This window comes from Falco punctatus (assembly GCF_963210335.1).
Source record: "Falco punctatus genome assembly, chromosome: 7".
Classification (NCBI taxonomy): domain Eukaryota; kingdom Metazoa; phylum Chordata; class Aves; order Falconiformes; family Falconidae; genus Falco; species Falco punctatus.
Window position 1 is genome coordinate 33,195,848 of NC_137587.1, and position 22,434 is coordinate 33,218,281.

At 34.9% G+C, this 22,434-nt stretch overlaps 1 protein-coding gene across 3 annotated transcripts in view; it reads left to right on the forward strand.

The window, feature by feature from the left end:
* The window catches only part of PAPOLA (poly(A) polymerase alpha), a 44,675-nt gene extending 22,492 nt beyond the window's left edge, over positions 1 to 22,183 (forward strand). The window contains exons 12-22 of one of the 3 annotated variants that reach the window (XM_080397742.1): positions 376 to 460; positions 5,091 to 5,144; positions 5,909 to 6,028; positions 7,742 to 7,851; positions 10,516 to 10,637; positions 12,277 to 12,419; positions 13,803 to 13,900; positions 15,486 to 15,706; positions 16,112 to 16,177; positions 17,817 to 17,891; positions 20,010 to 22,183. In XM_080397742.1, the coding sequence (XP_080253868.1) occupies positions 376 to 460; positions 5,091 to 5,144; positions 5,909 to 6,028; positions 7,742 to 7,851; positions 10,516 to 10,637; positions 12,277 to 12,419; positions 13,803 to 13,900; positions 15,486 to 15,706; positions 16,112 to 16,177; positions 17,817 to 17,891; positions 20,010 to 20,105 (1,190 nt within the window). In that variant the 3' untranslated portion in view covers positions 20,106 to 22,183. Of the gene's footprint in view, positions 1 to 375; positions 461 to 856; positions 1,236 to 5,090; positions 5,145 to 5,908; positions 6,029 to 7,741; positions 7,852 to 10,515; positions 10,638 to 12,276; positions 12,420 to 13,799; positions 13,901 to 15,485; positions 15,707 to 16,111; positions 16,178 to 17,816; positions 17,892 to 20,009 lie in introns of those variants that run through there. The other 2 variants (XM_080397741.1, XM_080397743.1) reach the window with 2 other exon arrangements.
* The last annotated feature ends 251 nt before the right edge of the window (positions 22,184 to 22,434 follow it).

A 22,434-nucleotide genomic window follows, 5' to 3' on the forward strand; every position in this document is an offset into this window, starting at 1 on the left:
TATTGTCTCCCTGTTTCTTTGCCTTGTACAATGCCTTGCACAAGAGATGATTCAATTACTGTAAAGAAGTAGTTCTCTTATCTTCGCACTGAGTAGTTACTGTGGCATACACAAAAGATTAAATCGAGCTATGTTACACTGCAAAGCAAAAATACCATTAGTCTGATCGTTTAACATATATTTCTAAATGTGTTTTATTGATGTGCTTTTTAATAATATGATTTGGTATGACTGGAATATAAAGCTTGTTGATAAATTCCTTTAAAGGGGGGAAATAATTTGTAGTAACCTTTGCTAAGTTAATAAGCTGTTTTTACTCTGGGTATTAAACTGTATTTTTTTAAAAAAAAAGTTTAAATTTTTTTTATAATTTAGGTCTTGCTATCACAGATGAAATTTTGCTGAGTAAGGCAGAGTGGTCCAAACTTTTTGAAGCTCCAAACTTCTTTCAAAAGTACAAGTATGTATTTTATAGCATGGCAGAATATTTTAAGTTTTATCAGTTAAAATATCTAATGATGCTCTGTAGCACAGGATCTTAAATATGCATACGTTGAACTTCTTGGAAGTGTTTTGTTAGGATCTTTTAATATAGAGGGGGAGTAAATGCACTATTGTCCTTTCTCTTAGAGAATTAATAATTTTGTCAGATACCTTTTTTTTTTTTTTTGTCTTTAGCATGCATTTCAGAAACCTTTTAGTCCCAGACCATATACTTAGAATGTCACCAGTTAGTATGCTAATGTCACAATTAGTATGCTACTAGTAAAATTGAAGACATTTCTGTTGGTCAAACCAGCTGATATGTTCTTTAGTGGTGTCAGTAAGCATTCTAAAAATGGGTCTTGCCTCCCAGGAAACAAGATATTAAAAGAACCAGTTCTGAAGGTCAACATTTAAGATGAATACGTACTTGAAACTGTATGTTTTCTTCTGTCAATATAGTCAACAGTTCACTGATAATAAAAGATATTTTTGCATTTGTGTTGACTAACTGCCAGATGTACTAGTTATTACTAGATCTTTTTCCATTAAAGCTTAAGGCTTTTGGCTCTTTATTAATACTCTTTCACACTGAGCTTCTCTAATTTTGTGATGTCTCTAAGGGAAATACTGAAGTTCACACTTCACATATTTAGGGTTTCTAGTAATATGCTTGTGGGGCAGAAGCTTGTTAAATGTATATGAACTTGCTGAAAGTTGTATTTTTACAATAAATATGGATTATTAAAATACGGACTACATCTTCTTTGCCCTCAGTTGAAATTGGAGACCCATTTTTCTTGAATCAAGATCAAATATATTTTACACTTGTTTCTGTGTTGGGTGGTTGGTTGGTTATGTACTAATCTAAACAAGACTGAAATATACAGTTCCCCCATTAAAAGAGACTGATGACCTTCATAATGTGTCTGTGTTTTGTTTCTATACCTTTTGCATGATAAAAGCTTTAAAACATTTGGATGGCTTTTATGTTGTACCTTGGAGGTTAAGTTTGAAAACACGTAAGAGCACTGTAAAGTTATGGTTTTTTGAAGTTAAAAATGGGTGGCAGACAAATCAGTTTCTGCTCAAGAGGTTGCTAATAAGTTCCCTAGTACATTTCCTTTGTTTCTTTAAAAACTAGGAAAATATAGGAAACACTAAATGTCATTTGAAATAATCTCCATTTTAATACAGCCTTTTGTGTTATCAGCTTTAGCCATTTTATCAGTTTTAATAATAAAAGCTTCTCTTGCCAACATTAAATATCCAGATTTTGTATGTTTTGCACAAAATGTCTTTGCTTGAATTATTTTTTTAAAACTATGGTATAATATTATGGAGCCTGCTTTAAATTACCCAAGGTTTTCTATGTTTTAGGTTAGTAAGTTAATTTAAAGCTTTGGTTAGTAACCTCTACAAAATAAAATCATTGTATTGCAGTCATCAGTATGCAATAAATGTGCCTCTTGGTCAGATCATCTGAAAGCTAGATGTTTTGGATTCCCCCCCCCTCCCTGCACTGTCCTTTAAATTGTAGATGCCTTGACTTGTTCCTGCTGAAAATCAAAGCAATGTGTAGTTCTCTGCCGGTTAAGAGAAGATCTAATCCTGGCTATGAGACATACTTTTAAAAAGTTTTCTTTTCTGAAAGCATAGCTTTTGGTAATCTGTATTGCTCTCAGTGGCAATTAGTTTCTAAACATCTGTGTTGATTGTAAACACTTTTGACTTGTAAGCAATGTTTAAAATAAACTTTAGTGATGTGTGACTAAGGAAATCTTGAGACTACTGCATTCCTGCGTGGCAGGAGTAGGTTAGAAATTGGGAGAATGGAGAAATCTTTTTATTTATTTTCGTTATTTTTACAATGTCAACAATTACTTGGAGTTAGGGAGTTGTGTTACCTGCCCTTCATATAGGTTTAATTTTTTCAGATTGGGGGAAAACAGCAACAAAGAACATACACTTGCTGGATATGGCGTTTTACAGGGAAATGACAAGAATAATTTCAAATGGATATAACATGAATATGAATTGTTAGATGAGAATGAAATTACTAGAGCTTAAAACCAAAGGAGAAGTATGGTGATGCGGGAAATAACACTCATTTAATGACTTTTTAGGATTTTGGTTCTCTGTTATAAATATCCTGCTAAATAAGTAGAATTTAAACATACCTTTTTAAAAAGGTACTTTGAACTCTTGGCTTTGGTAGTTCTTTATCGAAATCACTGGACAATTTGAAGTGTAAATCCTGGACAACTTAATAGAGAAAACCTGAAAGGCACATGTTCAGGTGTTCTCAGTTTTTTCAGAAATTAGTATGACTCTTAAAAATAATTAGGTTTTTTGTAGGTAAAGATGTTGATGGTGTAAGACAATTCCATAATATCTACATTAGGTTATTTTTATGAAAAACGTAGTGATGACAGACAGGGAGACAGTGGGAGAGAAACAGCACCAGTTTCTAAAAGAAAAAAAACCAAACCACCAAAAACTGAACCACCCCCCTCCCCCCCCAAAAAAAACCAAACCAAAACAAAAAACCCCCAAACACCCTGCATCAAAAAATCACCATTGAGAAATAGAAGCTTAACTTCAGATTTTTTTTTTTTATCATGAAGTAATGGATACTTCTGAATTAGTTGTGTTCTTTGTGGTAGAATTATGAATGAAGAACTGATAACAAATCTTTGTAAAATTTAGCAGCGAGACCTTAGACTCTAAGTTAATGTCTTAAAATAGCACAAGCTGTTAAAAATTTTTACTGAACATGGCAATAACAGATTTCCAGTGATTAATTCCCTCTCCACACTGTTTAACAGTTGGGGGTGGTGGGAGAAATTGCACCTTTCCCTTTTCTTTCAGCTAGTGCTATCTGAGCAAAAATAGCTAATCATTATACTTATTTTCATAAATAAGGCTTAGGGTTTTCTTCTGTGTGCCCACCAGCTAGTTGAGACTTCTAGACATAACCAAATTAATTATCTTTTTCAGTTGTTCTTTAGAAGCTTGTTTCAAAGAGCTGTTTTTAATAAGTAGCTGGAAAATTCATTTCTCCAAATACTTCCAGATTTGAGATTTGTCTCTTTCAGTTTTATACGGTTAAAAACAACAAAAAGCTTGAATTGTCTTCCCTACTAAATGAACCATTCTGCAAGTGTGTGTGATATGTATGATGTAGGGGTATTAAGGGCAATGGTGCTCCCTGGTAGAAGTTCATATCCGAAATTGGTAACTTCGCATGCAGAATTTGAGTAAAGAACCCTTTTTTTTTTTTTTTTTTTTTTTTTTTTTTTTTTGTAATATAAACGATTGAGTCATGGTATCCTGCAAGTATCTAAAACGAGTATTTCAATAAGATCACAGGAAAAACACCATTATATTTTGTACGAAGCAGTTATTACTGCCAAAATGCAAAAAATAAGTAAATGCCCTGTTCAGAAGGGGGAAGAATTTTTTCCAAATATCTGTTCTAGTTTTCTCACTTCATTGACGTTCTCTGACTGAATTCAGAAGATTCTAGTATTTACCTATTTTTTTTCCCCTCTGTCACCTAAAGATAAGTAGAGACATGAAGTTACCGATTTAATCTGTTTCTTTTGGTTTAAGTTTGTGATTTGAAGGCCTTATAGCATCAGAGGACTTTTTTTTTTTTTTTACGCCATAGTTTTTCCACCATCATTGACCTTGCATTGCTTTCTATGAGGTACATGTACTAGGGTCTAATCCTTCATGTTATTACTGTTGTTTAAATCCTGCTCTGAAGATACCCAAGAATACCATATCAGTATAAAGTAATGCCAAGTTGAACGACTTGGGATGTTAAAGTAGACTTCCCAGCTAAAATTCTGAAAAACCTGATGGTAGACATGTCAGGTTCCCCTACCACCTTTATGAACTCAAGTTGAAAGTAATCTTCTCCTGTTCCACTGTCTTTGGGCTTGTTTAAAATACATCTTTGCTTTGTATACTGTTTCTTTGAAATTTACTTACAGTGGGTATACACTGATTATCCTGGAATATAATTGAGAGCTTAAGAATTATCATCAGAGGAAACATTCCTTGTGAAGTTTCAGATAAGTGTCTTCAGACAATTCTAAAATGCAGATACAATTTTTTTTTTTAAACCACACTTGATGGTGTTATTTTTGACTTTGAACAAACATATATGTGATAACCACTTAACTAGTCAGAAATAATGTGACACAACTGACAAATTTATAGATGGTTGTGAACAACTGGTTTTACTTGCAAGGAATATTTAGTAGTCAGTTAAATCCTTCATCTTATTAGGTATTGAAATACCTGTACTGTTTTTGAACTAGTGCTATGTTCCTAGCCTTTTATTAAGGTTACTGGTATGGAAGTATAGTTGCAAATGTCCCTAAAATCCAAAATGTTTTGATAAGTCCATTAGTCACATGCTTGGGGAACATATCCCCTTTGTCTAATGAACAATACTTAATTTTATTATAGGGTATATACTTAAGCTAATAATCTGTAGTTGCAATGTGGAATTTACTGCAAAGTTTTAATATTAAGGTTTGAATGTCTAGTTTTAGAAGTATAAATAGAATAGCATATTGTCTTTATCTCCAAAGGCATTATATTGTACTTCTAGCAAGCGCACCGACAGAAAAACAGCGACTAGAATGGTGAGTATAATGCTTGGTATTTAAAGAAAAACAAAAATCACCAAACAACAAAACCAAAAACCTTACAACCTTGGACACAAGGGAATATCTGATATGTATAGTATCTCTTTAATGAAATAGAGTTTCAGTGTTTCAAAAATAAATGGATGAAGATGTTACACTTCTGAAAAAAAAAACCAGTAAAAATGAAGAACCAGGGAGTGAAGACTGTTGCTTGAATTTTGCTACTTTACAACACTTTGAGGTTAACTTTACAAATTTATTTTTTTAAGCCTTTTGTGCTTTTCTAATAAGCAGTGTGAGGAGGTATGTTTTCAATCTCTTGAAATTCTCAAAAGAAAAATGCCTCTCCCTTGTTTTTGCTCTCTTTTGTTAGAGAAGTTTTAAGATTGTCAGATATTGGGTTTTTCTTCAATTTTTAAAATTCATCATCTGAAGCCAGAAGCATATTGGAGAAATACGTACTAGTTTCTTGCTGACTGCCTTTTAATTGATGTGTAATGTCTTGCTATTTAATTCCATTTGTAAAATTGGGTTATAATGAGAGCTTCAGGGCATTCTTACGCTTCCCTTGCATTAGTTTTTGCAACGCATTCACTTGGTTCATTGATCTAAATTAATGTCATGTATAGTGCACTAGTTACATCTGTAGTGTCAAGTATTAGTATAAGGAGAATGTTGAGGATTTTGTCCTGGTATGTGATGATAGATAATTCTGTTATTTCATATTAATGAGAACTTGTTAATAAATGACATTTATGCAGGGTGGGCTTGGTGGAATCAAAAATCCGTATTCTAGTTGGAAACCTGGAGAAGAATGAATTCATTACACTGGCTCATGTGAATCCACAGTCATTCCCAGCACCCAAGGAGAATCCTGACAAGTAAGCAAAAGTGTTCTTTCATGTGATAGTCAGGAACTAACTTAGCTAAAATACCGGTTCATTAACAAATAAACTAGCATTTTTATAGAGTCTTAAATGGCTTAATTTTTAATGACAGCATCTAAAGGCAAACAGTTTTAAGCTCTTCTCAAGTACTATTTGTAAAACTAGATATTCTTTATTCTGTATAAGAATGTTTCTGAGCCAGAAAATAACTTCAAGGAAATAATATATTTTTGCTAATAACTATATTAATTGCATAATTTCTTGCCACTAATCCGTGTCAGCTACTGCTCCTTAGCTGCTGCTGTTGTTTGAGCATCTAGCATCACTTGGTCAGACAGTTTTAATTATGAAGCATCATGAGCATTGGGTAGAACATCAGGCACAGTAGAACCAAAATCTTGAGTAATTAAGTACATTAAAGTTATTAAATTTAGCAGTTGAGATGCATGTCATTTAAACTTGGTGATGGCTGATGTTAGAATTCCTCAATATGTGGCAACAGTGGAGAAAATACCAAGCACTTCAAATTGTTTAGGATTATCGATTTTTCAGCTCCTTCCACCCTTTCCTCTGCCACTCAAAAAATGATTGCAAGTGTGTAGGCTCAAAACGCTTTTTAAGACTTTATTTCTAGGCAGTGTTGTGATTAATTTGTAAGGAATCTTATTTTTTTTGTGAAGCGAAAAAGTGAATGAAGTGTGAAAATGGGGAAGAAACTGTGGTTTTCACTGGGAGTATATGAAAAGCCTTGTTTACCTTCCACCCAGCCTTTTCCAGACTTAAGTGCTTCAAGTGACAGTATGGTGCTCCCTTTTTAAAAACTTATATATGCAAATTACGTGCATGTTCCAGGTGAAATTGGACAAAAGCAGGCAGTACCTCTTCAGCACCATTTAAGTGGGTAAATACAGCTACAACTGCCTGCATAATCACAGGCTCTCATTAGTTCTTATTTCAGAGGACTTGATGTGGGCAACTTTTCTAGGCAAGGTTATTTTCCCAATGTAAACTATGTGTGTTCTTTCACCTGCCTGCCCAATTTTTTTTCATTGATTGATTGGAAAGCAGTGTTTTTCTGAAATAGTCTTGCAGGGAAAAGACATTTGAATTAAAACATTAAATTTCTTGAGCTGCTGTAGAAGTGTTACGCTATATTCTGTGCTAGACTATAATAGTTCCTCTTTCATGTATATTATGTGAAGGTGAGCTGTCAAAGGGGAGGCTCATCTTACCTGAAAACTGCCCTTTGAGGTCAGTTACAGCTAAGAAATTTGAGAGTTGGAAGACGTTTAGCAAAATGGAAGCTGTCTAATCAAGGAGTAGATTCTAACTACTTCAAGCATCAGGTGCTGAAAATCTGTCATCTCCTTTCAAATCTGTCCTTTACAGTTGTGATGGCTAGTTATAACTCCTAAAAATGAGACAATCATATATAGAAGCACAGGTGAATGAATTAATCTACTCATGATCTTAGTTCATGAAGTTTGCTGGAGGTAGATGGGTCAGTGTTTCGTGACACTTTTTTTTTTTTTTTTTTTTTTGGTATTGTGGGTGCAAAGGGAATGTCATTAAGTCAGCTTTGGTTTTGGTCTTTGTATGGCTAGCTCCACTAAAATGTTCAACTGTTGTCTATTGCAGCAGATAACTTAGTAAATTATTCAGTTCTTCTGTCAGTATTATATGACTCTTTTATGCAAATTTTTCCAGGGAAGAATACCGTACAATGTGGGTGATTGGGTTGGTGTTTAAGAAAACAGAAAATTCTGAAAATTTAAGTGTTGATCTTACCTACGACATTCAGTCTTTTACAGACACAGGTGAGTGTTGCTTTCCAGATGTTCTGGTATTTATGAACTTGTTGAAGTTACTGTTTCTGTTCATTAGGTAGTCTGTTTCAGTAGTAGAATCTAGACTTAGGCTAAGGAGTTAGGGTGTTTAATGAAATACAGTTTTAATGAGTTTTAATGCTTCTAGACGCTTCAGACGTTTTCAGTTTGTTTTCATTAAAACTGAATGAAATGATGCACACATCTTTTAATGTCACTAAAAATGGTACATTACATTGTGATCTTTACTGAAGAAAATTGGTTATCATGTAACCATGATGCAACCTAACCTCTTTTTGACAATATGTGTATAGTTTAAATATTCTTATTACTTGTGAAACTGAATTCATCGTTGGATTAAAGCGGATTATATAGTAGACTCTAGAACAAAATGCTTTTTATTCCATGGTGTTACGTAGTAGCTAGTTGATTCAGTAACTTTTACTTTCATGTCCAACACTTGATGCAAGAAACCTGTTTGACTTTCCAATGTTCTCTTTTTTGATTCATGAATGAGAAATTTTAAGGAAAGAATTGATAACAGCTGCAGAGTGTGACTCTTTAGTCTAAGCCTAAGAAAGGAACAATACCTTTGAGAAGATTAACTAAAAAAATTGCTGTTCTTGTTTTAAACAAATGACAGTTAAGGCTCAAGTATTACATGTTTACAGAGTTAAAGGAATAGGTTCAAATGCTAGTTAATGCAATGCTGGTCTTTGGATTTCTAAGACTCGGTAAGACTGGAAGCGAGGAAATAGTACACCTCCACCCCCTGGTGTGGACGTATGAGTGAATATAATAAAATAATAATGTATATTTATAAGTAAATTATGCCAAGGCTTGAAAGTTCTTTATTGTCATTTATAGCTGCGGTGAGGGGTCTCTGTGTGTGTGTCTGTGTCAGTCGAAGGGATTTCTGTTTTCTTGAGAGGGGTATCATTCCCTTTGATAATAAGTGGTGAAGGTGAAACTATAGACGCATCATTCTAATTTTTGAGAACTTGGAAAACCTTGGTTGCTGCTTTGAAGGAGTGAAGGAATTAATGAATTAGTGTCTTAGGTCTTTTGTTGTTTATAAAAAATGAATTTCAATAGTGTACTTATCAGGTTTTTTTCTATATGAAAATACTAAAAGTTGCACATAGGATTTTGAATCTGGTGTACTTGCACTACATTCAAATCTGAAATTTGGCTAAATACGTGGACCTTTAAATGAAGTAGCATTTAATCAAAATTTAGAGACTGTGATGCGCAGTTTTCTGTTCAGTTTCTAAATACACTTTCCAAGGTAGTCAACTAACAAAAATTTGTTTCGTTTGTGAGTTTTTGTCATCTCAAATCAATGTGAGTCTGTCTCCATCATTTTTAATCCATCCCGAAAACCTCTGTTTGCCCTATATTTTGGAATAGATCCTAAGATTTTATTGAAACTACTGAAGTATTTTCAAGAATGAAATTAGGGAATAGCTTGCTTTATAGTAGGAGCAGGGGGAGGAGGAGAGCCATTAAGAGTGGCCTAGGTTTTCCTTCAAAATTTTCCATTGAGACTTTGGTAACACCTAATGTCAGGAATATGGAATGCTTTAACCATGTCTAGCTTTCTTGAGCATGCCCCTACCCTACCTTAACTATAACTTGTATAAGCCTCACACAGAGGTTTTATGAGCTTCTTCAATACCAAGAATTAGTCTAGTAGGCACTTTAATATGCAGTAGTCATTGAGCTTTTTGTGTGTCTGTCTCTTAACAGCTTTTTTTTATTACATGTTCACAGCCTATTCAATGAGAATAGACAGTGAATAAGGGAGATACCTCCTAAGTTTTGTATTTAAGATCTACAGAACGATTTTTTTATTCATTCGTCTGCCACAGCTTTATTCAACATTTTATAGAAAGCTGATGTGAAAGAACAACAGATTTTTCATTTTTATCTGGCTTTACTTGAACCCAAGATGTTGGGTTGCGGTGTAGTTCCTTTACTAGCACTAACTGTGTTGAATCACCAGAAGTAAATGTTCTGAGGTGAAGAGAAACAGCTCATTATAGTAGACATAATTACAAAAAGAAACAAAGCCAACAACAAAAAAAGCCCAAAGCAAACCAACAAAAAAACCCCCAAAACATAGCAGAAAAAAACCAAACACTAACCACTTCTGTATAAAAATGTGGTGGTATCTGGTGTTGCCAGAATGATTTGTAATATAATAGCTGACACACAAGCATTAAACTCCAGAATTAGAACCTGTTTGTAGGAGCTGCATAAATAAAAGCTGGATCAATTGAAGAGAATAGTTTTATGTAAATACTGTAATTCTTATGTAGGAAATCTTATTTCTATCTTTAGTTCATTTGAGCTGAATGAAGAATTCACTTTAGTGCTGTTACTATTAAAACTTGTAAGCAATATAGTTTAGAGAACTGCATGCTTGCAAGATATTGTTCTTGGACAACAGGTCCCCTACCAAAGTAACATTTTAGTGTTTGTACTGTCAGTGCTGGCATAGTCGGCGGTTTACTTTCTTCCTCCAGAAAAGGGAATACTGTATTTGTTCTTGAGGGTAATAAATGTTCTGAAATGCAAATTGTTTCTGCCTGGGCAAGTAAGTGGACTTTGCAAAATACTTCAGTGTATCTTAATGTTATTCTAATTGTGTAGTTTATAGGCAAGCAATAAATAGCAAGATGTTTGAGATGGATATGAAGATTGCTGCAAGGCATGTGAAACGTAAGCAACTTCACCAACTGCTACCTAATCATGTGCTTCAGAAAAAGAAAAAGGTAAACTGGACTAATATTTGAGAGCAATAAAAATGCTATTGAGAAATGATACCTCAGGTTTTTAGATTTAGTAATCAAAGAAATAGAATCACATTTTGAATGCTTAGTTTTACCTGTATAAACAATGTGATCTCATCTGACACTAGCAGTATTACTACATGCATGAAATACAATTCTAGATTCTCTGAACATCAAGAACAGGAATAGTATCTTTGGGTCTGGCTGAAATACCACGTTGTTTTGGCCTTCCTAAACTAAACAGATTTAAAAAAGCGTAATCTAAGATTTTAAAGCTCTCTTAGTACTCTAATGTGCAGGTCACTTAAAGGAAGCATCATTAACAATACCAATAAAACAATCAGTCAAGCAATTCTTGCTACTGCCAGCTTTTCCCTCTTAAAGTTGTTATTACTTAGACTTTCCTGTAAGTCACCTAAACATAAAATTGCAACTCTTCACATAGAAGGAGAGTAGAATGTTGAACTTGTTGCTGGTTTTTTGTATCTAATGGTAGTCAGTTGCTGTAACTGAGATTGAATACTTTGAGGATACTTTTCAGGGAAGTATTATTCAGCCTGCAACTTGGCAGCTTTTGATATTGTATGTTCTTAATGAAAAGATTTAAATGACAGTTTTGACACCAGAAAGTTGCCCATTGCCTAGCCAGGGTAGGTATTTTCTCCCTCAGTGTATAGTTTACATGTGTGGCCATACATGAGAATGGTAACACTTTTAATTGTGTTGGATGTGATTTACTTTCAGTGGAGGCAAAACAAAGGAAGTGGAACATGGAATTTAACAATTTAGGCTGTATTTCAAAATTCCTGTTTCTTTGTGTTAGCTTAATCTGAGAGCAATACGAGTTTGCTTGTATTTGTGAATAACTACACCACTGTTATATACTCAGGTATATCTAAATAACATGCTTTGTTACTATAGCTGTTTTATGTTAACTGCTTTTTTAATGAACAGGAAATCTTGTATTGATACTAAGTGTAAATCTGTTTGTAATACATTTCAGACGACAATGTAAATATTAAGTGATGCATCTCCTAAGTAGTAATGTGTCAGAGGAGGGTGTTTCTTCTCCACTGACTGTTTTAAATTCTAATCAGTCTCTAAATTCTTTGTATTAATTGTGGGTTTGGTGTACATTGGTATTACTTGGAAGTTAATGAAAGCAGTATCTATAAGCCCACAAAATCAAAGACATTTCAAATAAACTGTTACTATATTTAGCGATTGTATTTTCATCTTTATCTTATGTTTTTGAACATCGTTGGTTCAGACAAATCTGTACCTGAATTGCGAATGTGAAAATGTAAATGCTTGTAGTGACAGAATAGTGGTTTATTTACATGTAAAAGGATTAATCGTCCATTAATGTTTTGCATTTTTAAATGCTTCTACTTCCAGGTTGTTTTTTTCTGAAAACATGCTTAAATTTACCTGCATTTAAGGCATGCATACTTGCTTCGTTTGTGGTGGAAGCTCATTGCTGTTAAATCATCTCTTGTTTTTTCTTCACAAATGTAACAGCTAACATTTTGCATAACTGAAATATTACATCATTTGAATCTTCATTGATTTTTAAGCCTTTAAGACTAATATAATTGTCTTTTTGTCTTGTGGATTGCAGCATTCAACAGAAGGAATCCGGTTGACAGCTCTGAATGACAGCAGCCTAGACTTGTCTATGGACAGTGATAACAGCACGTCTGTGCCTTCGCCTACTAGTGCTATGAAGACGAGTCCATTGAACAGTTCTGGAAGTTCTCAGGGGTAATGAAGACTTTCAGTCTTGTGGCTGCTCTCTGTTCATGAATTACTTGCATTTAAAAGCATAGCAGATACTGCATCCATGAGATACTACGGTTATCAAGGTGTGACTGTTCCAAACTGGAACTTGCAGACACTCTTTATTTCCAGTTTGAGCACTAGAGCAGGGCTAAATTTGGGGGATAGGGAGCATGGCATTGGACTTCAGATAAGGAATTATAAAGTTGGGTAGAAATCCTTAGAACAACAAGGTGATGTAAAAACTTGGGGACACTGCAGTAGGAGGCTGTGAGAGGTCGTAAGCAGGAAATTGAGGTGTGAGAATAAGGGTTGTGTGAGTTTTGGTCAAAATGAGAGACAGTACAGGAGTTTAGGCTTTCTGTCTGGGAAATCAGTAGTGCTACTGCTATTACTGATGATATCCATGCAAATTAAGTTTATGAACATAATTTTCTATTGTATTTTCAAAGTGTACATATTAATGTTTATCTTAAGCCTGTCTTTCTGTATTGTCTTTTCATAGAATCACAGAATGGTTTGGGTTGGAAATGACCTTAAAGATCACCAAGTTCCAACCCCTGCCATGGGCAGGGACACCTTCCACCAGACCTGGTTGCTCAAAGCCACATCTGACCTGGCCTATCTAAATTTCAGTTTGCCCAAGTAGATGGGATTCTGTTCTTTCTTCTTTCAAGAGTCCCGTGTTTGTCTGTTTGATGCAGAGAGAAGTTAACATCACTTACCTACAGTTGTGCAGGATTAGATGTATATTACAGGATGTTGTATAGGATAAAATACTTAAGTTCACTAAACTTACTCCTTTTGACAAGTATTCTTTAAGTTGGTCTTCTGTGGTAAATGATTTCCAATAGTTGATGCCGCTAACCGTGATATTAAAACAAGTCTATGATATCTAGGAAGTCACACTTGTAGTGGAAATTGCCCCATTATGATTTTTGGGCATAGTCATAACGGTGTGTGTAAATGGAAAACAAACTTTCTATTCTATTTTGGTCCTTCTGTACTGGTTTTGTTCCGTTCTTCAGGGAAGTAGTTGCTGCATTTTCCCCTGCACCTTATTTGGGCAGATATTGCTTCAATTGTTGCCCTTTTTTAATGCAACTCCTTACTGGTCTAAAAAACTGTCTCTGAAGTGATTCAGATTAAATATTTGAAATAGCTTCCATTGCTCAAGTTTGACAGTAGATCACCAATGCTCATTTCTGTCTTGCTGCTGTGACATAGTATTGTAAGTTCTGCTCTGTAATGTAGGTAAAATCTATCATCTATGGTTACTGGCCATGCATGTGATGTGATGAAAGGCGGGACATACAGCACCATAGCTTTACTAATGTTCAGCATTTCGTCATTTTTCCCTTTTAGCAGAAGCAGTCCTGCGCCAGCTGTAACAGCAGCATCTGTGACCAACATACAGGCTTCTGAAGTCACTGTGCCACAAATAAATTCCAGTGAAAGCTCAGGGGGTAAGGAAAGTGGCACAGTATATCGTTTCTATTGATTTTTTTGTTTGTTTGTTGTTTGTGATGTCTGTGAAACAGTTTTTCTTCCAGTTTGAGGTCTTTACTTAACACATGCTCTAACATGTTCTCCTTGATGTACAGATTTAACTAATTTCTTTAGGACTCAAGAAACCATGGCAGAATACTTTGTGCCGTGATGTTTGTTTATTCTTTTACTCTTAGAGATTTATATTTTACATTCACAACAGCCATAGTTTTCCAGTGGCTTTATGTAGGTCTGTAGTTCAGTTGATCAAATAAGGAAAAACTATCTAAAGATGGAAGAGCAATTTTTGTATTTATTCCTAATCCATTTTGTAGTTAAACCCAAGAGATGATTCTGTACTGTCTGTAATCTGTGCTTCCATGTTACTGTTCCTGTCGTTCATGAAATTGTTTCTAATAATGAAAAAGACTCAGGTGTCAATAAGGAGCATGTGTTCTGCTTACATCTTTTCAGATATGTCCTACTGTGTGTGCTGACGTTACCCTCCATATTTTCTACAATAAAAACTACGCTTCACTTAATACTTAAGAAAAATTGACTTTTTAGTGCAAGAACAAAAGCACCTGGTGAAAATATTCACTTGGCAGCGTCAGCTGCTGCTCTTTTTGATGGCACTTTTGCTATATACAAGGAGCAAGTCAGAAATAGATTGAAAAGGGGACCAACTGGTTAGCCTTTCAAGATGAGAGCTCTATTATTTCACTCCTTCACATGTGGCACGGTGGAGTCTTAACTGTTCTCTGATTTTTATTGTGAGTCACAGGTGCATCAATGTGAGTGAGTTAGTCCATGAGCACTAAATGGAGCTTAAATGGAATGACTGGTTTTTGGATTTGTAGACATATCAGAAGTTGTTTGTTCTTGTATTTTAGTTAATCAAAAAGCAGTCACCTGATAGTTATTAATGAAAAATTTCCTCAATGTAATTTTTCTTATCCTGGAGCATCTCCCTGTGTGCGCTTGTTGGTTTGAGGTAGGCAATTGATGAGGTAGAGCTTTTTCAAATGGAGCATTTTTCAAAAAGACGTTTGGAATGTCAGATCTTTTTTTGATGCTCTGTGATGACTTCATATCTGTCATTGTGTACTCTGAGCCTGAGAAGTGGTAAATTTCATGTTTGAGTGACAAAGGTGGTATCAAATTGGTCTTGAATTTTATTTCAGGCAGTCTTTGGCAATGCATTTATATGGCTGAGTACAGAAACAGTAAAACTTCTTTTGGGTACCAAAAATAATAGCTGTATTAGCACAGAGTTGTCTGGGTTAGTGTACCTAGCTGTTAAGCAGGGTTATTTAGACCAGGCAGTGTCACTGACATGGCTACCCTCTATCTGGTACAGGAATTCTCTCTTGGAACGAGCCTGAAACTAAACTGTGCTGTGTCATTCCAAACATGATGCTTATAACACTAACTGTACCACTGCTGTCGTGCCTGCTTGGTTTCTGTGGGTTTGAGTAGAGACCAAAAATACCAGTGAGTGAACTGAAATGGTGGTGTCATCTCATCTTGTTGAAGCTTTTTTTTTTTTTTATTTATCCATAGGTACTTCAAATGAAAGCATTCCTCAAACTGCCACACAACCAGCCATTTCTCCACCACCAAAGCCTACCATCTCTAGAATTGTTTCCTCAGCATATCTATTAAATCCATCACCAAGAACTTCAGGAAATGTTGCAACAAAAATGCCTAGCCCTGTCACAGCAGTGAAAAGGACATCTTCTCCCCATAAAGAAGAGTCTCCCAAGAAAATGAAAATCGAGGAGGTATTTTGGATTTTGGGGTCATACATAGCAATGTCTGAAACTTTGAATATTAATTTCAGCTGCAGAGTGCTGATTCTTGTGTTTCAAATATTTTGTTAAACGGGGTGTATATTTCCTATTCTGATTGCATTGCTGCTTTATGTATTCAGCTTGCTTAGGTGTTAGTGTTTTTTTTTCTTAGGCTGATGTTTGTCACATGACACGTGCTGCATTTCTGAGAATTCTCAGAAATGCTTAGATTCTAAATTCTTGTCTTAAAAGCACGTTTTTTTGTTTGAGTACAACATGTTAAGTCTCAGAAGTAATTCTGTTTTCAAAACCGCTTTATGACCTTATTTTCTTGTTGATTTTTTAAAAAATGTTTTTATGATTATTAATAGTTTCTGGGTTTGTTTTCATTTTCAGCAGGATGAAATAAGTGACGATACTAGCTGTATAGATTTGAATGAGCATGAAAAAATGGAAACTAAGGTATCTATGCCTACACCATAGAATTTTGTGTATATTAATCAGGACTCTTCCTTGTGAAAATTACTGTGTTTGCCTCTAGGAATGACTGAGAGTGTTCATAGATACAATATAGACTCTCCAGTAAAGATAGCAAAATGATACATTATTTTATCAATGTATATGTCAAGATTAATGAATTGCAGTACATTATCTGTTGCCAGGCTAAGCTGAGCCTGAGTCCATGGTCGCATAGGACAGCGATTTCTTTGCTGGTCATTCACAGTGTTATGCATGGCGAAAAAAATTAATGATAATATTTATATTGCATCAGATCAGGCATGTGTCTATATGCCTTGCTTTGCTGGCATGCCAAACTTGATGTATATTACTTAAAGAACAGTTGTCCTATGTATTCCTTTGGGATTTTTTCATGTTGGGCTGAGAATCCTGAAGCCAGGTGCTACCTTGTTCACTGTTGAGATAAAAAAAAGTTTCAAATGATGGTAAATAAATCCTTTCTGATAGTGAAATTATTCTAAGAAGTTGCAGCATACCTTTTGGGGACTTCCAAAGATTCAAGCACGCCTCTCCTGTATCTTGTAATTTAGCAGACAATTTTTCTGCTTACTGATTGGCCAGAAAGGGTGACAGTCTATCTTAAGCCATATGATAGCAGCTCTCCACTTGGGTCCATACAGTTTTTGTAGGGCATGTTCTGTTGTCTTTGGAATCTCTGGAAAACATATCAAGAAATTAAAATAGCTAATAAAATGCTTTAAGTGCTTTGGTTTATAGTTTACACACCCGTAAGTGAGGAATTGTATCTTGTTATGTAGTCACATTGAAATCTCTTTGAATTCAAGACAGGTGAAGTCAGAAATGCAAGTAAGCATTTAATTCTAATGTTGAAAATAGATCCTCTGGGTGCAGATCATTGTAAAAGACAAAGGTACTCCTGTTAGCTTTTATTGTTAGTCTCCTCTAAATCTTATATCCTTAATAGGCACAGAAGGAAATGGTGGAATGAGCTTTAACATAAACATAAGCATTTTTCCATTGAAATGAATGCCTTTTTGTTAGGGTATGGTTTACTAAGTGATAGTTTTAACTAACAGGCTGTCTTCATTAAAATGAATGTGCTACTACCCTGCTTTAGCTGTGCAGTCCCACTGTTGTACCTGAAAAACTGGCTTTGATGTTAAATCTGTTCATCCACAAAGCTGATTCAACAACCTATTGAAGTAGTAGGAAAACTTTTTCTGCTGGAATGGTGAAAGCAGTGGAAAAGCAGTTGAATTTGCAACAAATTCAATAGCTTTTCACATGGTCTTTCTTGATACTATACTTTTTGTCTTTCGTGAGTTGAATGACATGTAATGTTTTCATATAGGATTCTGTATAAAAGGTGTTAAGTGGTTAAACAAGTGACAGTTGATAAGTGATTTAGCTTGTATTGATGTCAGATTTCTAATCAGCAAAACATAATACAGAAATCCCACACTAGAGAACAAAAGGATGGGTATCAATGCAGCAAGTACCAATATTTGCCTCTTTTCTTTTGCTGTATATGCTTAACTTAAAGGCATTCGGTTTAATGGAGTTTGATATTGCTTTTATAATTGGAAGTGGTATAACTGTGTCGATGTTTTTGTGTCTTTAGGAGCAACTTGAGACAGAAGTGAATGTTAATTCTCAAACAGAAACTCTTCAGACAACTTCTCTGCAAGCTCCTCAGGTACTGTTTTTAAGAACACCTCCATGCGTGTGTGCTAATCTGTGGTGAAAACACTGACATTAAAATGAGTCCAGACGTTAAAAATAAATGTGTATTTTTTTAATATAAATCCATTGTGTGGAAAGCTGCTTGTTGTTACTGTTGCAATTTTTGTGTTTTAGATGGTCATTGATCTTATTGAATGTGCATTGTAGCTAAACATGTATGGCTTGCCATACAAACTGACCGAAGCTGGATTCGCTCTTCTGAATTGTGCCTTCAAAGTAAGGGGCTCAGTTTATTCCTTTGTGCTTTGCACATCACAGAATAATCCTTTCTAACAAGGAAACAAATGCTTTAAATAGCTGCTGCTCAAAGATACCCTGGTAGAGGTTGAGAATGTCTGAAATGTAACCAGATTCTGCTGTTTGGTGTGACAGAGAGATAAATTGTAATCTTATAATTTCTTAGCCAGCTGTGTTGCTTCCCTGAAGGTACTAGAAGTGTGAGGAGCATTGGAAAAATAGACAAAGTTAAGAATTTTCTGGCATTCACTCAAATTTTTGTTCCTAATACTGTAACAACTTGTAGAGAACACGTCTTTGTCCTTACTAGCATTTTTAAGTTACTCTTCATGCTCTACTGATTAAAGTTTCACTATCACAAAGTATTTTATGCACACTTCACTCATTAAATGTGTAGTAAATGTATTGATTGAAAATGGAGATATATTACAATAGTATTAATAGTATTTGTTATCAGACTTTTTGAGCTATATGAGCAGTATGAATAAAGGTACCAAAATTGTTTGGCCAAAACTCCAGATGTTAATTGGGCACTCTAAACTGCTTCAGGGAAAATTTTAGATCATTTAGTACACTAAGTTTATTTTACCTTTTGTTGAGGGAGGATTATATGAAGCTTTGTAGCTTTTACAAAATTATGTAGTTGTTACTTTAGGAAAAGTAATCTGGAAACTGCAGAAGAATGGTGGGCCTCTTCTGTCATTTTTCAGTATTCTGGCAGGCTTTGTTTAAAACACTGCTTGTGTTGTAGAAAATAGAAACATGCTAAATGGCAGGTCAGCACCAAGCAGAGGGGGCTGCTGGGGGCAGGGGGGAGGCAGGCAGGCAGAGCTTTTGTGCCCTGAGTCCTTCTTGCACTGTGCTTTGCTACTGTCAGTCAGTGCTAACTCAATTGACTTTTTAATAAAACAACAATTAAGAGCAGTCATTTTAATGCAGCTTTTCCCATGTATCAAATGTACCTTATATTAATTTTGAATGTTTATAACACAAGAAAACATTTGATGATAAATCATGGGAAGTAATGCATAATAACTGGGTTACTGGGATAGCAAATAATCTGGTGCAGGAGAAAAGAAACCCTTCGAAGTTTAAAACGCACATGCACCCACCCCCCCGCCAAAAACCAACTCAACCCAACAATAAAGGCTTGTTAAGCCTGTGAGAAATTAATGAATCGCACTGAATCTTGAGTATTCCTTTTCTGTGTTTTCCTTTATTTGGCTTCAGATACAATTTTACTGAATAGGATTTAAGTCTTTTAAGTGGGCACTGTTTCAGAGTTTGTCTTACCTTTTCCATATAAATCTAAACCAATATCAAAAGTTGAAAATTTGTCTGTACAGAGCTTTTAAACAGTCTGAAATGTGAATGTGTGAAGACACATACTTTGCACTGGGGACAGTTTATCATCATTCATCTGTAAGGGGCTGAGGCTTAACACTGAACTGTTCAAAGGAATTTCTAAATACTAAGCATCTAGGTCAGGTAGTAGATGTCACTGATCAAGCACCCTTATTATATGAATATTATGTTTTATTGTATTACAGGTTACTAGTAGGCTCAGCTTTATCTGCAGATTTATCTTCCTAATTTCTTTCAGTTGTTGAAAAAGGAAATGTACATCATGAAAGACTCTTGTACAGATTTTTCTTAATGACTGTGTAGGCAAAGGAAATACCTGCTTCTATATTTATAATTATCCTTATCTTGGTGTATTCCTAAAAACTCTTCTAAAGATCTTGGTTTTGAAAGTTAGTGCCAGTTACTATAATATTTTTCTTCTGATATTTACAAAGTTAAAATACAACCAAACTTCTTCTTTTCTTTTCAGAAAACACCCAGTACAGACCTTTCAGATATCCCTGCTCTCCCTGCAAATCCTATTCCTGTTATCAAGAATTCAATAAAATTGAGATTGAACCGGTAAAAACAACCTCAGGGGTCCATAAACAGTATCTGCCAACTCAACCTGTTGTCTTCTAATGCTAGAAAAAAAAAGGAGAACGGAGGGTGCAAGACTAGAACATAATTGCAAATGGATTTAGGTATATTTTGTGCACTTCCCTTTCTGGGCTAAAATCACCACTTGATTGGAAGTCCAGGTTAGTATGTGAAGCCAGGAGTACAATTAATGTGTTAGCAACAGTTGCATTAAATATTTCGAAGGATTACTGCCTTTAAAAACATGAACACTATTTGTAGCCATATTTGACATTCTGATTGAATTTCTTTGCATTGTTTCAAAATTGAGATAAAACTGGCATAAGAATCCCTTAAATGCACTTTTATGTACTTTTTTATTGGAGTATGACTAATTTTAGATTGTCAGCTGATACATTTTCGTTTTATTGAAGGATCTCTTCAATAGTAGTAATCTGCAAATTGGGTGATGTTCTATGATGTACTATACATTGAAACCAAAGTGTATAGCATATCTAGTTCAACTGCCATCAAGCAGCAGTAAAATTTAAAGTGAAATGTCAGATCTTGAGGTTATAAGACAAGTTTGAGGAAGTAATTGGGAAGTTTTGGTGTTGATGGGACATGATTAAGATGTGGTCTACTTTTTATTTATAGGATTGTTTTAAGGTGCATACAGATCAGCAGTCAAACAGCAAATAAACTTTCCTTTGAGCTAATGAAACTCCTTATTCCCTTTTTGATCCCTTTACTTCTTGGGAAAGGCTTTGCATTTTATGTTGGTGGGGGGGTTGGTGGGGGGTTTTTTTTTGGTGTTTTTTTCCAGCTTGTATGCACCATATAGGACAATAGTTATTTATACAAAATAAGAACAAGCTATGTACTCATTTGGATTTCCCCCTGCCACTTACCTAATTGTAATACCTTCTGGCCTGTAGGCACAAATTCAGAATTTTGTCCCATGACTAAAGTGTTTAAGTAAATATTGCGTGCCTGTGAAATAAAACACCTGTCTTGATGGCCTTTGAATTGCTAAATATGAGATGATTTTTGTACACTCCATAAAAGTCCTGTATGCATTTAAAAGCTTCAAATTTTAAATAAAGGCAAAAAGATTTTTCCCTAAGTATTTTAACCTTTTTATTTTTAGATGGCTCATCAGAAATAGTTTTACATACTGAACAACACTGAATTTTTAAAAATCATATTTCTAGTAAGCACTTGACATCTAGTAAGCTCTCTTATTTTTTGTTCTTGTAGTCCTATCAAAAAAGTAACAACTTTTTCTTTTGAAAGAACTGAATCTCTTGTGGCAAAGGACATCAGTATTTGAGGAACATGAGGAATACCAACAGTAATACCAGATGTAGATAAGAAACTTCATGTTACTATTACTTAAGTCTGAAATATGTGGGATGTCAAATCATACTTCCCATACTTTGATTAGCATGTTTTATGAACTCCCTTCTCCCGTTGTGCTCCATCCTATTACACGTGCATCTTTCATGTTAAAATTAAATTACTTACACTCTTCCCCTTATCCTTCTAAATTAATTCTCCAAAGTCAGAGTGTAGCTTATCTTTTACTTAGGCTGTGCAGTAACTGAAGGGGTTTTTTTTTGCCATTTGTCTAAGATGTCTAGTATACAATATTTCTTTTCCTTGCCCTGTGCAGCCTGCTGTCGTCCACCCCCAAAGAAGGTTATATTAACAGTTGAAGTGTACAAGGTGTCTGTGTATTTTGTGTAGCTATGGAGTTTAGATCGAAATTGCCAGGCACAAATTTAGTCTTGTCATTTTGTTTACACATCAGAAAATCTTTTTCATTTTATTAAACGTTTCATGTAACTGCACCCAAGTTTTGCCAAGCTGGAAACTTGGAACTTTTCTGTATAGTGACTTTTTAATTCTAGTTTTCATAACCTGGAGATCAGACTGTTGCTTTCGCATGATGTACGTAGTGTCTCATGACTGGAGTTTGCTTTGTTTTATAGTATCTGTACTCCTTGTATTTTTCAAGAGCTATTTTGTAAACAGATGATGTATTTCTCCATTGAAAACACAATAAAAAACAGCACAATCCCATAGTTGTCTGATTTTTCTGAATGCATAAAATGGATTTTACTCTCTTAATTCATGCTTGGCTCTTAAATTTTCTGCGAAGACAAAATATGATGTGGCCTAAAAGACGTGAATGTTCTCTACATAAGCATCATGGTGGATATAGGAAGTGGAAGTAGCATTCAGGGAGGATGTTGAGTTCTAGTCTGTTAAAGGGAAAGGTTGTGGATTGTGCAGTGACTTGGCAGGGGCAGAGTGTATTGCCAGAAAAAAAC